The following is a 16,285-nucleotide window of genomic DNA, read 5'->3' on the forward strand; positions in this document are numbered from 1 at the left end:
CCAGGCTGCGTTTGAAAATCAGGCCAGTCCAAGAACACGCAGCTCTTGTTCTGCACCAGACCGCCCTCCCTTTTTCAGCCCCGTACCAAGTGGCCTAGCCTCAGGATGGCTCGGGGTCTGTGACTGGGGGGGACCCGTGTTTCTGAGACACAGAATTCTCCCTGCAGAACGTATTTCTCCAAATGTTCTCTATGGCATTCGGTTAAAGGCCAAACATATCTCTGGTCTGACTTGCTTAGCTTCATTGTTTGGATGGTCATGGAGGTTAGGTCCATCAACACTTATTAGCCAGGATGGGTAGGGTAGGGTAGGGATGGTGTTTGTCAGAGGCTGGGAATGGGTGACAGGAAAGGGATCACGTGATGATTTTCTGTTCTGTTCACTCCCTCTGGGGCATCTGGTGTTGGCCACTGTTGGCAGAGAGGACCCTGGGCTAGATGGACCTTTGGTCTGACCCAAGATGGCCGTTCTTATGTTCCTATGGTTCCCATAACACCAATCTGCTCTCATGCTCACAAGGTTGATGGTGGTTGAAAAAGGCTTGTCCCCACAGAGGACCAGAATCTTTCTTTCTGCAGCCTCCACAGAGAAAGGTGATCAGACGTTTCCCGAACTAGTGGCCCAAGGTGGGGGTTGGGAACCCAAGGATTCCTCACAAACACTTGTTCTCACTTTCTGGAGCTGGCTGGGAGCAGCGGCACCTCTGTGCGGTTGCTTTTTGCCAACTGTGGTGAGCACAAGACAGTGTAATCGAGTAAACACATTTATTTGTTTGAGCTTTGGGCACCGTGAGCCTACACCTGGGCTCAATAAAAGGAAACACGGTCCCTTAATAGGGACTTGGAGTGTCATCGTTTTGATTCCTGCTCTGTGATGGCTTTCCCGCATGACCTTGGGGAAGGCACTGAGTCCCCTGTCTGTAAAATGGGCTTGAGGCTGTGTGCTCCCTCATAGGAGAGTGTTGTGAGGATAAGTGCAGTGAGGCCTCTGAGGGGCTGAGCTACCCTGACGATAAATTTGGGGGGAAGGGACAAAGATTTCTGTTCTGTCACAAAATTCTCACAATATGGGTGCAGGCTGGAGACTTTCCTGGGAGTGGAAAAGGAGGGCAGGGTATCAAAGCGGGACTGGGATGTACCAGCAAAACTGTCAATGAAAATTATAGTGTTAGCCCCAAACTCTGCCTGGTGCCAGACCCTCCCATTAAGCCCTTGCCTTCCGTGCGCACTGAAATTCTCCTGCAATTAAAAGAACGTCTGAGAAACGAGCAGGCCCCTGAGCGTGTAACCTAAAGCAGTTTAAAGCTCGGATTCTTTCAACTTCCCACAAGTCTCTCCTCTGCTCCAGCCACCTCGTTTCTCTCTCGACCCTGTAAACGCAGACCCTTTTGAAAATGCCCAAGGAAGGCTCCGTAGACACAATATTTCTTTAATTTAATTTCCTATTCCTAATGTGCCCTAATTAATGTCATTTTGTTTGATTTGTTGCCAACATGCCAACGCAGCACTTACTTAGTTTCCCAGGCTTGATGATAGCCCTGCAGTAATACGTATCAAGTGAACACACCATAGTTAGTCAGATCTGAGCCCACTGCAGCAAAGCTTTGGCGTTTCTCCCATGGAAGGGCCTAAAGCTGCAGTATCCCATAGATTTCACCTGGAGTTTGTGGAGGCGGGGATAGAAAAATCAGGACCTTTGTTCCCAGGAAGAAAGTGTCAACAATTTGCACAGTGCTAAATAGAGGGATGGTGATAACCATGTGTGAAAGATACTGGATCAGTGAACTTTAGTTCCATTTCACAGAGGGGAAACCAAAGCTCTGAGTGGTGAACTGACTTGCCCATGGGTACCCCATGCACCAGGGGCTGAGTCACTTTTGCTCATCCCCAAACATCCCCCTGTTGGTTGGCATCCGGAGAAGTGTCATTGGTTGCACAGAACAGCTAGCAAGGCGCTCTCATCGCCATCCTTCTACTTCCTCATTGTGGAGTTGGTTGGGTGTGTAAGGGTTAAATAAGGGCTCTGGGTAGCTGCAACCATGGTGATGGAGGTACAGCATAGAATCATAGACCACTAGGACTGGAAGAGACCTCAAGAGGTCATTGAGTCCAGTCCCCTGCCCTCATGGCAGGACCAAGTACTGTCTAGACCATCCCTGATAGACATTTATCTCACCTACTTTTAAATATCTCCAGAGATAGAGATTCCACAACCTCCCTAGGCAATTTATTCCAGTGTTTAACCACCCTGACAGTTAGGAACTTTTTCCTAATGTCCAACCTAAACCTCCCTTGCTGCAGTTTAAGCCCATTGCTTCTTGATCTATCCTCAGAGGCCAAAATGAACAAGTTTTCTCCCTCCTCCTTATGACATCCTTTTAGATACCTGAAAACCGCTATCATGTCCCCCCTCAATCTTCTCTTTTCTAAACTAAACAAACCCAGTTCTTTCAGCCTTCCTTCATAGCTCCTGTTCTCTAGACCTTTAATCATTCTTGCTCTTCTCTGCACCCTCTCCAATTTCTCCACTTCTTTCTTGAAATGCGATGCCCAGAACTGGACACAATACTCCAACTGAGGCCTAACCAGTGCAGAGTAGAGCAGAAGAATGACTTTGCGTGTCTTGCTCACAACACTCCTGTTAATGCATCCCAGAATCATGTTTGCTTTTTTTGCAACAGCATCACACTGTTGACTCATATTTAGCATGGGCAGGTGCTGTTCCTATTGATTTATAGACATGCTTTCCTCCTTTCATGCTTCATTGGGATAGATACACACGTAACTGTAATCACAGATGTAACTTTTAAAGAATGCTCTGTGTTAATGCAATCTTCCTCCCCGCGTACCCATTCCCTTCACTATGAAATAGACATTTAAGCTACTTCAAGACAGCGGCTCTATTTCAGGATACCAGAAATATCCCGAAATAGCTATTCTGCACCTTTAAAAATGTCCACGCTATTCCGGTGCCCTTGTAACCCTTGTTCCACAAGGGTTAAGGGACTTGTTGGAATACTTCTTTATTTCAAAATTTGGCCCTGCGTGGACAGCACCAAATTTTGAAACAAGCTATTTTGAAATTAGATCAAAATTTGATCCGCAATTTGCGTAGCTGAAATTGTGTATCTTAGTTCGACCTATGGGTGCAGTGTAGATGCACCTTCAGTGTCACCCCTCTTTTCCCCCTTGTAAGTGGCTTATTTGAGCAAGTTTGTGATGTGAGAACTGCTTACATCAACTAAAAAGCTGTAAGCAGGGGTGAGTGTAACGATATGCATCGCATGGCTATGACTATGCGTTAGCTGGGTATTCGCATTACTAAATTAAGGCTCAAAGAGTGCTGCAATCGATAAGTGTATTTACGTACTAACTGAGATAAAAAGGTGAACTTGGGATTCATTTGTTGCTTGCTTGATTCCCAAAGCTGAGGGGTCCGAGACGGAACGAGTATCGGCAATAAAGGTGCCCTTGTACTCCATTGGCCTCTGGGTAACCTGTTCTCTTCTAACAGAGTTGGTTTGGTTTCCAGTCCCAGGCAGAAAAGACCCGGTGGTAGCTGATGGTTTATCGAAACAGCTGTGCGATAACCATTCCCTTCAGGGTGCAGTGAGCTTCTTTTTGCTTCTGAACTGGAATCTCTGGCTCTCTTTCCTCTTGCATTTATCTCCTCCACCTTTTCTCCCCTCATTAAAATGAAGTGCAGGTGTGAGAGAAGAACCCCCCCGTTCCAGCACTTACCTCAGTCCCCCTCCTCTGCTTTTCCCATTCCTACCCCTCCTGATCCTTACAGGGAGTTTTGAATCTTGCCCTAAAACAGCTCTCTATGGCTACAAGAAAATCCCCAACCTGTGGGTCTGATTCTACCCTTTGATAAGCACTGACGTAAAAGAAGAATTTGGAGGGGTAATGCCTGCATCTCACCTTTCCTAAAAGAGACAATCCATCATACACTGGGTCCCTGAAATTAACAATCACTCTCTCATTTCTGCTCTGCAACAGCTCTGAGTGGGGAGGAACACATTCAGGATAGCAAATAGCTCTTCTTTCCAGACATGGCCCTGCACCACTGAAATCAATAGGAATTTTAATTACCGTTGATTTCACTGGTACAGGACAGGAAGCGGTGGGCATTAATAAGGCGAAAGAGCTGGAACCTTTCTACTCTGTGCTGGTTAGGCTTCAGTTGGAGTATTGTGCCCAATTCTGGGCATCACATTTCAAGAAAGATGTGGAGAAATCGAAGAAGGTCCAGAGAAGAGCAACAAAATTGATTAAAAGTCTAGAGAACATGAGCTATGAGGGAAGACTGAAAGAATTGGACTTGTTTAGTTTTAGAAAAGAGAAGACTAGGAGGGGACATGATGGTGGTTTTCGGCATCCAAAAGGTGTTTTTGGTTCTCCTTGACCTCCAAGGATAGGACAAGAAGCAATGGGCTTAAATTGCAGCAAGGGAGGTTTAAGTTGGACCTTAGGAAAAACTTCAGGGTGGTTAAACACTGGAATAAGTTGTCTAGGGAGGTTGTAGAATCTCCATCTCTGGAGATATTTAAGAGCAGGTTAGATAGACATCCATCGGGGATGGTCTAGATGGTGCTAGGACCTGCCGTGAGGGCTGGGGATTGGATTCGATGACCTCTTGATGTCCCTTCCAGTTCTAGAAAAATAAATAAATAAATAAATACAAGTCCAACACTGCAATGGAGTCAGTCTTCGTTCAGCTCTGATAAGGCTCGAGAACCAGGTTGGATTCCTTTTGGACTCACATTTCAGTGGTCCCGCCGGTGAAAACTGCTTGCATTGGGACGGAGTTGCACCTCGTCTGATTTGTACTTGGCTTTTGTTTTTTTGTTTTTTTTGCTTTGTCCGGACACCCTGCAGAGGGGGAACCAGGAACAGCCTTGTTGTCACAGCGTGTGATACAACTGGGAGTGTCGACTCCTGCCTGTGAGTATCCACAGGGAGTCCTGGACCGAATGGGACTGGGACTCAAGGAGGTAGCAGATGAAAGAGAAGGAAGCTTGTCGTCATTGGGAAGCACATCCAAGAAATACAGTGGCACACGCTTTCGTCCCGATGTGTGGAGTATCAACACCGTATCGACTGTGACGTGTGTCAATGGCTTGACCGAGCAGCCTGCAGGGAATTTTAGTTTGACCATCTTTAATTTCAGAAGACATTGCTGGTCGGGTGGTTTGGGTGAGGGCATTGTCCTCCAGGCCTTTATCTCTGCACATCTTATCGAGTGCCTCATCCATCTCTGTATCCCTTCCAATGGCCCCTGTGTGAGCCAAGACCGCCTTCCTGCTGTAGCAGAGGGGTAAAGAAACACAACGACATTATCACCCCATCTTCAACTGGCTCTTTTGGCTCTTGAGTCATTTCCAGGACCTTTCTAAAATTGCCCTTCTTGTTTTTAAGCCTCACTAGAGATTTCTGTTTCTCTGCCTGTTCTTCCCATTCATCAACCTCTGACCTTTTCTCTGTCCCACCCCCATAGCTGGCCGCTCGTGCTGTGAGGACCTACTCTGCTATAGCTCTTGGTGTCTGGAAGAGCCTTTGTACATCCCTCTCTATTCTCAAGACCAGGAAGACATGTCAGACATCAGCAACCTGATTGTGTAATGAAACATGAAGCGACACAGTTTTCATTACACAATTACACCTATTCCTCTCTCGTCCCACCTTCCTTTCAAAATCAAATTATTTTTAGATTTTCCTGGAGTCTGTAAGACCAGCACTATGGGCATGAGACAAGTCAATCTAAGCTATGCAATCTGAGTCATAATAGTAGCATAACTCAAGTCACCATAGCTTAATCTACTTACTTCAGGGTCCACACAGTGCAGAGTGGACAGAAGAAACCCCCCTGTTGACTCCCCTTATGCCTCTCGTCCTGGTGCAGTACTGGAGTGGACAGGACAGTGATTGGTGTGCGATTTAGTGAGTCTTCACTAGACCCACTAAATTGACCCCCTGGTGGATTGATCGCCACAGCATCAGTTCACCCCATAGTGGAGACATATGATATGAAAGTTCTCATGTCTTGTTGATATCAAGTGTGTATTTTGTGGCTGGAGATTTTGTGGGTGTTAGCTAGCGCTGGGACAGGGCTTTTCTCTTTATGATATTACATGTGCATTCTGGGCCTCATCTGTTTTAAATCCAGTGTTCCTGGATGATGCTTCCCAATTATTTATGGGCTCTCCTCCCTCCACTCTTATCTTACCCTCCCAGAAAATGAGGTGAAAAATCTATCCTAATGCTGGCAAACAGGGGACAGGAATACAGTAGGAAAAAGGACAATGTTGTTCTCTGCTTTTCCATGTGCTGCTGCTCACTAGGATGGAGTGAGCCCCTCCAATCTGTCTTTGGGAAGGTGGAACATGCAGACATCTCGGTCCTGGAGACACTGGACAAGGCTGGGAACCTTTAATGCTATGTTTTATTACCATAAAACTGAGACTGTAGAGCCAGCCTGGCTTTCGCCTTTGGTCAGAGCGTTACATTTAGGCTATTGGCTTGAAATTCAGGGCTGAATTCTGACCTGGATTACGCCCAGTGCGACTCCCCTTGGACTGGGCAGGTGTGACTGAGACAATCTAGTTCAATAAAATAAGACACAGGACTGGGACTCACTATGGGGCTGTTCTTCCCTCCGCCACTGATGTGCCGTGTGCCCTTGGGCGAGTCACTTCACCAAACTGTGACTGTGTTTCCCTCTCCCAGCCTATAGCCTGCCCTTGTGTTCAAACAGGGTTAAAAAAACAACTAGATAAATTCATGGAGGTTAGGTCCACCAGTATGTATCAGCCAGGATGGGCAGGAGTGGGGTGACAGGAATGGGTGACAGGAGAGCCATGCCGTGATGATTCCCTGTTCTCTCCCTCTGGGGCACCTGGCATTGGCCACTGTCAGAAGGCAGGATACTGGGCTAGATGGACCTTTGATCTGATCCAGGATGGTCAGATCATATGTTCTTCAGGGCAGGGACTGTATCTTACTCTGTGTATGTACAGTGCCTAGCACAACTGGGCCCAAGCCTCAGGTGCTACTATAACATAACTACTTCACTGAGGTTATAAACGGCTGCCCTCGTCCTTTTATCTTGCACCGTTTGCCCCTCGTTGTGGTGCAACAGTATTAAGCTTTCCATGCGGTCAAATGGGCGTCTTCTTCCAAGCAGTGTAGCTTAGAATAACCTTAGCTCTGTTTCTCCAATGCTCTCAGCAGACTTCTTGAACTGAGCAGACAGCACCCGGGTTAGAGTCACAGAGTCGTAGAACTGGAAGGAACCCACCAAGACCATCCCTGAGAGTTGTTCGTCCAACCTGCTCTTAAAAAACTCCAATGATGGAGCGTCCACAACCTCCCTAGGCAATTTATTCCAGTGCTGAACCACCCTGATGGTTAGGAATGTTTTCCTAATGTCCAACCTAAACCTACCTTGCTGCAGTATAAGCCCATTGCTTCTTGTCCTATCCTCAGAGGTTAAGGAAAATAATTTCTCTCCTTCCTTCTTGTAACACCCTTTTAGGTACTTGACACTGTTATCGGGTCCATTCTTAGTCTTCTCTTGTCCAGACTAAACACACCCGATTCTTTCAGTCATCCCTCATGTTCTCTGCACCTTTCATCAGATTTGTTGCTCTTCTCTGGACAACAAAAACGATTAAAAGTCTGGGAAATACGGCCAATGAGGCGTCTCATTCTGTTCTGTGATGGAGGCTGTTGCCTCTCCTATGTCTTGTTAAGGCAGTTGAGTTACTACCCTTGAAGGGCTCGGTTTGTGCGATTCAGCATTGGGGACGTGGTGTGTGGGAGGCCCAGTCTGAGAGATGTCAACATTGGGTGTGTGGACTGGGTGTCCCAAAAGACCAGTGCAAAAGTGATAAATGTTGAGGAGCGCCTTGGAAGCAACTCCTGTGTCTTCTCATCAGGCACACACCTGAGAGCCGCTTAACCTAGAGGTTTTCTGAGTCTTCCGCCTGTCACATGATGGCCTCTATCAGACACTCCACCAGGCTGGAGCTGAGTGATTTGCTCCATCTATTCTCCTTCCCCCCAGGTGCAGCAACCAAATTTCTGAGCATCAAGCTTTTTCTTCTTAATGACTCCGGAAGTCCCTGCATTGGCTGTATAACCCCGAAGGGCTGCTCCATTCAGGAACTGCTAACTCTACAACGCTTGAACCTACAGCCAGCCTCAATCCACAATTACTCCTCTGCCCAGTGGAGAGAGAATTATAATGGCTGACCCGTTGACCTGCCTTAAGCCGTAGCAGCAGCAGAAGATTGTGAACATGAGCTGCAGCAATGTCAGGATCTGGTGTGATGTGCTAGAGAGCACCATCGTTTTGATTTCATTTCCAAACTGTGGTTGTTAGTATGTTTGTGGATAAGTCGCAGGAAAATTCATCACATGCCTAGAGATGTGGTTATAGCTACGAAAAGATAGTCCCTGTGTTTGTCTATGTACAAATGGATGTCTCTCTCCAGTTTGACATCCCAGTAAACAATAGTTTTCAGTTTATTTGGAGAGTAAAAATGTAATTGGAAATATCAGGCAGATTACAAGATTTTTCTGGGGTGTATTTTATTGAATCAGCTCTATGGCTAACAAGAAGGATTATATATTTTTAGTAAAGGACTGCCTAAATTTGACATTTAGCAATGTAATGACCCCCTAGGTTTTTCCTTCCTGAATAATTGTTTCAAAATTCTCAATTGGCTCTTTCATTTTGAAAGTACCCAATGTACTCATAATATTTAATGTAACTGTTTTCTCGCCTGTGATTAAAATTAAAAATTCAGTGACAATCAAAATATAACTCAGAGTGGTATGGGGAAACGATTGTTAATTTAAAAAATTAAAATGAATTCTGATGTAAATCATTATCCTTATTTGCAGAACCGTGCATTCCTCTTTTACTCTCTAGACCTGTGAATGTTCATGCATATTTTCATGGGAAATATTTGTGTAGCTACAAAAATTAACATACACAAATTTAGAGCTGAATAATTTTACCTGAAAAGCGTGCACATTTAAAATATATGCCTCAGGTTCTAAAACATTCTCAAAATGATACAATAGCAATCAGAAACATCCTTGTGAATTTGATAATCCTGTTATTGTGCACAGTGTTGCAAAGCTGCAGTTGTTGCATGGAATAAAATGTCAGTATATAATGATCACTCTAAATTATGCAGAGAAATATTCTCTTAGTAGCTCTGCACAAAAAAAGGCTCCGATCCTGCAAAGATTTGCTCACTCTAGAAACTTTGACATAGGTTTGACATAGTTCCATTGTGCTTAAAGTTGCTCACATAAGTCCAGGACCACAGCCGTAGGGTGTATATTTTGTGTGTGTATCTGTATGTGTATGTGTATGTGTGTGTGTGTGTGTGTGTGTGTGTATATATATATATATATATATATATATATATATATATATATATATATGACTGCACACTAGAAATTAAAGAGAGCGGTTTATTGTATATTAGTTATCTATGCTCTCAAATTTGTCATTTCTTTTGCTTTTGTGTGTGTGTGTTTTCTTTTTCATTTTAGCCTGGAAATGTCTGGTGCCTACTGCTGGCTAAACTAGCCGAGGAATGGAAGCGTAAAGAAATATGCCCTGGTTATGCACAATGAGGTATGGAAGCCCATGTAGGGTATAAATAAACATGTTACAAAGTTTGTTATTAATGTCCATGATTGGACACTCAAGTTCAACTTGTGTAATGCCTATTGCATAAAGGAGAATGGTGGTACTCCAGCAAAGGCTATGGTCCGCTGATTCCAGTTGGGATTATATAGGCCACACAAAAATCCCTGCTCCTCGTTTCACTGACATGGTGTCAATCAGAACTAACTGGAGTCTGTGGAGTTACACCAATGTAAAAGGGGTGTGAGGTGAGAGGCGACAAGTGCAAATGCAAACAGTGGGATTTTACCCAAAAATGCTCATTACGATTATTTTGTACAATGGACCAAATCCTGGCCTTGCAGGGTGTCTCATGGTTGTGGGTGAATACGCCCTTGGACAATTTTAAAATTCAGATTGGAAGTTTTCTAAAAGATTTGCTCTAATTCAAACAAAATTGGGGGAGGGGAGAGAAGTGGCTAAACTAACCATATTCCAGACAGGATAACTGCATCAATTCTGTTTACCCCTGTGTGTACCTTCCACTACCCCAGTGATGCTCTCTGCGGTGTGGTTTGTAGGAAATCAGACTGTATGAGTAGTGGGCCGTTCTGCCTTTAAAAACTCTAGGAACAATGGGAGTTTTGCCTTTGACTTTAGCCAGGGCAGGATTTGATCCAGTGTGTGGCTCACTTCTGGAGTGGGGAGAACTTTAGAAACCAGGGAGACTTTTAGGCATGAATTTCAGTTGTACTTAGTGCTTTGGATTTCCATAACCCGGAGGGGATTTTTATAGGATTTCTTGGGGGGGAGGACAAGCAAGCACAGGAAACTGTGTCACACCCTGCAGATGCTAAATGCCACATCTTGAAAATCATTAAAACATCACAGCAGGTAACTGGCAGACTTGATCCTATTTATTTATTTTTTCCATTCCCAAAGACGAAGTGTAAATGTGACTATTAAAGAAGGGCCACGTTACATTTTTATTCCTCACCAGGGTTTAGGGCCAAAGATGAATAAGACCTGGCACCTTGATGAGTGATTTTGAATGTCTGTCCCTGGAAGAATGACTTCTCCGCCACCTTCCGTGCTCCTTGCACTCCGTGGTGATGAGCAATGAACGATTCGCCGCTCGCTTTGTGTATCTAACACTTGATCTTACGAGCGATGAAAAGCCAGGGTGTTTCAGAATAAATTACGGCAGCCTTCTGAAAACAGACAGAGGTTTTCTGCTGACACTTCAGACCCGGAGGGTTGGGGAGGGGGGATATTTGCTGGGGGTTAGTTTGTTTTAAAACCATCGCGTCTTGCTCACGAGTCCTGAACCTGGCTTTCCAAAGGAGCAGCCTGCTTTGGAAAGGAACAAAAGCAGCTTCCCACCGTTTTCCAGCGGCTGGACAATTGCACCCAGACCAGCTCATGCCCCCTGCGCCGCAACAGGGCGCGCTGTGCGCTTTTTGCGCACCCTGAGCGAGAGGGGCTGTGAACAGTGCGCAGCTGGGCGTTTTGGAAGCGAACTCGCAGTGCGCGGTTACCTGCCTTGGCACGTCGGGGCGAATGTGAAACTTTCCACAACTCCGCCTCGGGTGAAATTCGTGGTGGCTCCAGGGTCGCAGCCCGAGTCACTTTTCCAAAATGGTCTGAAAACGCGTTTGAAAGATGCCTGCAGCCCTTTAAGAAACGCGGAGCCTTTCTGCCCAGACCAGACGTGTCCCTGAACCCCAAGCTGGCTTCTTTACGCCCCAAAATACCCCCTCCCTCCCGGGGAAGTTCATTAATACCCCGGCTAGGACGGCCACGGGGCTTTTTTTTAAAAAACCCGTCATCTCTTTGGAGTCACGCATGAAATCACGTACGTGGCAGAGTTCAATGACAATGGGGACAATCGGCTTTCCTGTGGCTTTCGGCGGCACAAGCCAATTTCTCTTTAAATGTTGTGTTGACCGTTCCAACGATTCGGAGCCCAATCCTCGAACCCAGTCTCCTTAACTGGACTTACGCCGGAGCGGGTGTAAACAAGATCAAAGGGGACGCTAAAATTAAGGATCTATTATGATCTTTTCGCTTCCACCGATCTTTAGAAAATGGGGGGGCGGGCGGTGTTATTTTGTTTTGGAGAGGGTATTACTGACCAACCAGGAATCGATACCTCTGAGACACTATGTCTGTGGCTAGCCTCTCAAACAAATTTTTTAGCTGGTTTTCCAAAAACTTCCCTAGAAATCAGGAGAAAGTTCAAAGTGGTGAGGGCTGACAGTTGTTGTACGCTCTCACTTTCGGTGTTTACATAGCATACATGGCTTCATTTTTTAAAAATACTTTACAAAAAGACCTCAGGCTAGTATTTTAACGGCTTAAAACCCGTCTGCTCCTGCCGAAGCCTCGAGCAAAGGAGGAATGAATTCTAGGAAGCTGGCATCCAGAGGAAGAAATTTTGTAAGCATCGATTACTAGAAAAATAAAATAAGATAATAAATAAGCGCTTAGAAATAAAAGCCCAACGTGCAATAATAAATCAACTAGCATGAAATAAGCTAGGAATGTCTCTCCATTTTTCTAAATTATGATTTTGTTTTATTATAATCAGACCGAGCGGCCGTTGGAGGATCAATATGAAAATGCCAGAGCATCTTTGCTTAGCCAGACTTTTCCCCCTGTAAAGCAAGGGCGAGTCTCTTGGTCGCTGTGTTCCATCCGTCCGTGTCTGTTAAAAGTTTCCTTCAGGTTCTGAGAAACTCCCCCCCCCCCTCACACGTGGTCCAAGGAGCAAGCTCAGATTTATTGTAAAGCCAAGATTTATACCGTACAAAATCACTGTACAGCCGAGTTCAGAGGCACGGCCATTGCTGCCTAATGCTAAATGATGTTAATTGCTCCGCGATGATTGTATATCTTCTCGCTGCCTGAGAGGGGCCCCGCTCACACCCTAAAAGAAATTCACAACGAATTATATGACGCACAGTTCAAAAACAGGCTGACTTTGCAGAGTTTCGTCTCTTCTGTAACCGCCCTGAAAGGCTCCCAGCTCTGGGGGTGTCCTAATGTCAATGATGGTGTTTCCGTACATGATAACAATTTCCCACCCCACTCCACCCGACCCCCAGCAGCAGTTTTAATGTCGGTTTTAAGCGGACTCGGGAAGATACAATCACAAACCAGGGCTTCCCCGAGAAAAAGAAACCGCCGGCTAAATCAATCTGGATTAGTCAGAGCCCTGTGAACCGGCGGGTACTGCTCTCGATCGGCGATAATTCGGTTTGCAAAGAGGCATCCGCCCTCACATGCACGTAGGGAAGGAGAGGAACGGGAAGGAAAATGCGCCCTGTTCGGATTTAAGTAACCCCTCCCCCATACACACACCCCAATTAGCCACATGGCTAATGAATGAAACTGGAAGATAAAGGGCAGGCAAAAAGTCGCTGCTGGCCGCCTCCTCTCTCCCCTTCCGCCCCCCCGCCCGACTGGCTGCGAGGATGGGCTGGGAACCGCAAACTCTGCGCGGGATTTTAAAAAATAGAAATGGCAGGGCCGGTTCCTTTGGGTGCCTCGCAGCAGCCGAAGGCCAAAGTTCGTTGCTTCCCCTTTCTTAGCCCCGGGTGGGACCGGCCGCTTGGCTGTTTCCCCCCGCCCCACGTCCTCTGCTTTGATTCGGATCCTTCCAAAAACGCGTTTCAGGCCAGGTCCAGAGGGCGCCCAAACAAGTCCCGCGGGCCATGTGTGTCGCTCCGGCGCTGTCACAAAAAGGTCCCCAACTTGGGTGGGGCCTTTGATTTGAAAAAGGAAAAGAAACAGGCGATTCCCCGAGAGGGTGAGTCCGCGTCTCCAGCCTCCGGCCTGTTGGCTCTGGTCCCCGGGAAACGCTGCTAAACTCAGCCCCGGAGGTTTGAACGCTGAAGAGGGGACAAAGTACAAGTGGAAGTTGGAGAATTCTCCCTTCGTGGGGAAAGCAAAGGGGGGCAGGAGGACTTGGGGTTTTGCCCTCCTTGATCCCAGGACTTGTCCGCCCAAATCCAGGGGTCTGGCCCGGGTTATTGCCTTCCCTCGGCCGCAGTCTGCTTGGATCCGGTTTGGAAACGGTTTGGCCCATAAAGGACGTGGCACGTGTCCGGCCCTTAACTCGAACCCGGCCTGTTCTTCCTACAACAGTAGAAGGAGACAAACCAACCTGCCGAAAGGCAACACAATCCGCCCTCGGTTGTTGCCTATCCCTCTGCGACAAGCCACAACGGCTCGCGCACGTGCGCGGTGTGTGTGTAAACGCAACCCGCCGGGCCACGCCAAAAGAAGGGCCAGCGAACGGAGCGAGCGGGATCGGCCGGCTTGGCCCCTTCTGGAATGGGAGCCTAGCGCTTGCTGGAGGCTGGGGGTGCGCGGAGCCGACGCAAACCCCACCAAGCCACCCAAGTCACGCGCCCGCGCACCCAAAATAACTCAGGGCAAATGCGTCTCGGCCCAGCCCAAACCCAATGTCTGAACCAACGTCTCATCTCTCCCCCCCCCCCTCCCCAATACCCGGGACAGCTCCCCGGAGCAAACATTCCGCTCCCCGCTCGTAGGGGGTTGAATTCGGCCTTTGTTCGCTGATCGCGAGGGGTAAAACCCCCAAACACGCTCCCTCCTTCCGCCCCCCCCCCCCCGTATTCCTCTGCAAATAAAAATCCTTCATTCACTAACCAACGGCGCAACAACGCCGGGGGAGGGGGGGTCACACACCTTAATCTGACATCTGTGCTCTTCCTTCTTCCCCCACTATCAGCAACTTGCTCTATTGAGCCAGGTCGATTGTGGGGCCGGCAAGCTAGTGTGTCAATTACAAACAGCAGCCCACGTGCTTTGCTCTGCATCAGGGATGGAGGTGACGGGGGGGGGGGGGTTGTTGTTTGATTGCTGCAACCAAATATGCTACGACCCCTTCGCCGGAGCGGCAAACCTGTCACCTGCTCGCTCCCAAACCCCTAGCTCGTGTCTGCATCTCTCCCTCGCTCGCTGATATTAGCAGGTAATAAAGCAGAAAAGATCTACCTAGCGTCCATTCCCATTGGTTTGCTGCATTGTCTTCCGGGAATTCGTCCCAGACACGGGAAAGCCTCTTCTTAGTCCTTGGTTAACATCACATTGGCCTACCCGGGCCTTTTTTTTTTTTTTTAGGAGTGGGAAAATGGTTCATTAAGAGATTGACCTCAGTTTAGTTTTTATTCTGCTCCTGTTCCCAATTTCTGCATCACGTGACGGTGGGAGTGAGTTTGGGTTTAAATTCACTTTCAAGAAAACCCTGATAAAAATCTTGCCCCATAAAGTAGCAGAAGTTTTATGACAGTGTCTTTTTAAAACCCTGGGTGCTCGGGAATACAGTCCATTTTGCAAATTAAGATTTTTTTGGGGAGGGGGGAGGAAAAAAGGGGAAAACTTGGAGTCCGGCTAGGACAAGCAAACGCGACTGGTAAGAACATTCTTGTTGGTTTTTTGTTTTGTTTTGTTTTTGAATACTGCAGCGATTTACTTTATTATCGAAGAACAGAAAGGGCGAGGAGGTGTATGTGGTTATTTTAACCAAATAATGTAATGTGAACAGCATGAAATCGGATGTCTTTACATTGGGCATGATAAGTGCGTCGGTTTTGTTGAGAATTTAATACGAATTTATATCCCTGTTATGTGTCTTCTGTATGTACCTACAATACTAGTATTTGATTTCAGAGTTGGGTACAATAGGATCTGACGTGGGGTTGTATGTATGTTATATATAGACAGACACAAACAGATTCTATATATATATATGCTTGTGCATATATAGTTATAATATACACAAGCGTATACATTGTCTATATGGTCATATAAACAGCATGACTTTTTGTGTGTTGATACAGGTTCCTATTACGCATATTTAGCCGGATTCACACGTCTTATTGCACTTTCTATGTATTCTGTTCAATTTATAAATGGGTTTAGTTTTGTTTGTTTTTTTTACAAACCCGGAAGACGGATTAATTTTAATCAAACCGTAAACCTCCGCTATTTAAAAACCAAACGGTCATTTATAACTTTATAGTAGTTTAATCTTCTAAACTCTTATCTTCTCCGTTCGATTTAATTGTAATGGAAAATGAGGAGCTAAATTTTCCAGGGGTTTTTGTTTGTTTGTTTTTTGTTTGTTGTGGGTTTTTTTTTTTTTTTTTTTTTTTGAGGAGGGCAAATTTCGTGAGGTGCTAGCTGACATCAAAATCAAAAAATTAAGAAGTGGCCAACGAACACTCCTCTTAATTTTTTTTTTTTTTTTTGGTAATTAACCATCCCGCAGGGCAATTCAATCGGATGGCTGGAATTTGCCCGATCTGTTTTAATTCGAATTCTTGATTAATCCGTAGCCTGCGCTTTCAGCCAAAAACAACGCGTTAGAAAATGCTTTAAACCGAGTGTGTTATAATCCAGCTGCCATAAAGCCTGAAATATTTTTCTCCCCCTTCTGAAATTGCAATACATCCCCTCACTAATATAAAGGTGAGGAGGTATTTTTCTTTAAAAATAAACAATCGCTCCTCTCCAGCTGTTGGGTTATTTACCTACATCGGTATCCCCCCCCCCCCCATTTTACCTTCTCTCTACCCACTCTCCCCGCTACCACACACATTCCCTT

The 16,285-nt window shown here is 46.2% G+C and overlaps 1 protein-coding gene across 4 annotated transcripts in view; it reads left to right on the top strand.

Moving 5' to 3' along the window:
- The window catches only part of TBX4 (T-box transcription factor 4), a 151,836-nt gene that overhangs the window by 60,061 nt on the left and 75,490 nt on the right, over positions 1 to 16,285 (top strand). For 2 of the 4 annotated variants that reach the window (XM_075904729.2, XM_075904730.2), the window contains one exon: positions 9,573 to 9,657. In XM_075904729.2, the coding sequence (XP_075760844.2) occupies positions 9,646 to 9,657 (12 nt within the window). In that variant the 5' untranslated portion in view covers positions 9,573 to 9,645. Of the gene's footprint in view, positions 1 to 9,572; positions 9,658 to 14,548; positions 14,651 to 14,866; positions 15,092 to 16,285 lie in introns of those variants that run through there. The other 2 variants (XM_075904736.2, XM_075904731.2) reach the window with 2 other exon arrangements.

Source organism: Pelodiscus sinensis, chromosome 21, assembly GCF_052426305.1.
Source record: "Pelodiscus sinensis isolate ZL-2025 chromosome 21, ASM5242630v1, whole genome shotgun sequence".
In the NCBI taxonomy this organism is placed as follows: Eukaryota; Metazoa; Chordata; order Testudines; family Trionychidae; genus Pelodiscus; species Pelodiscus sinensis.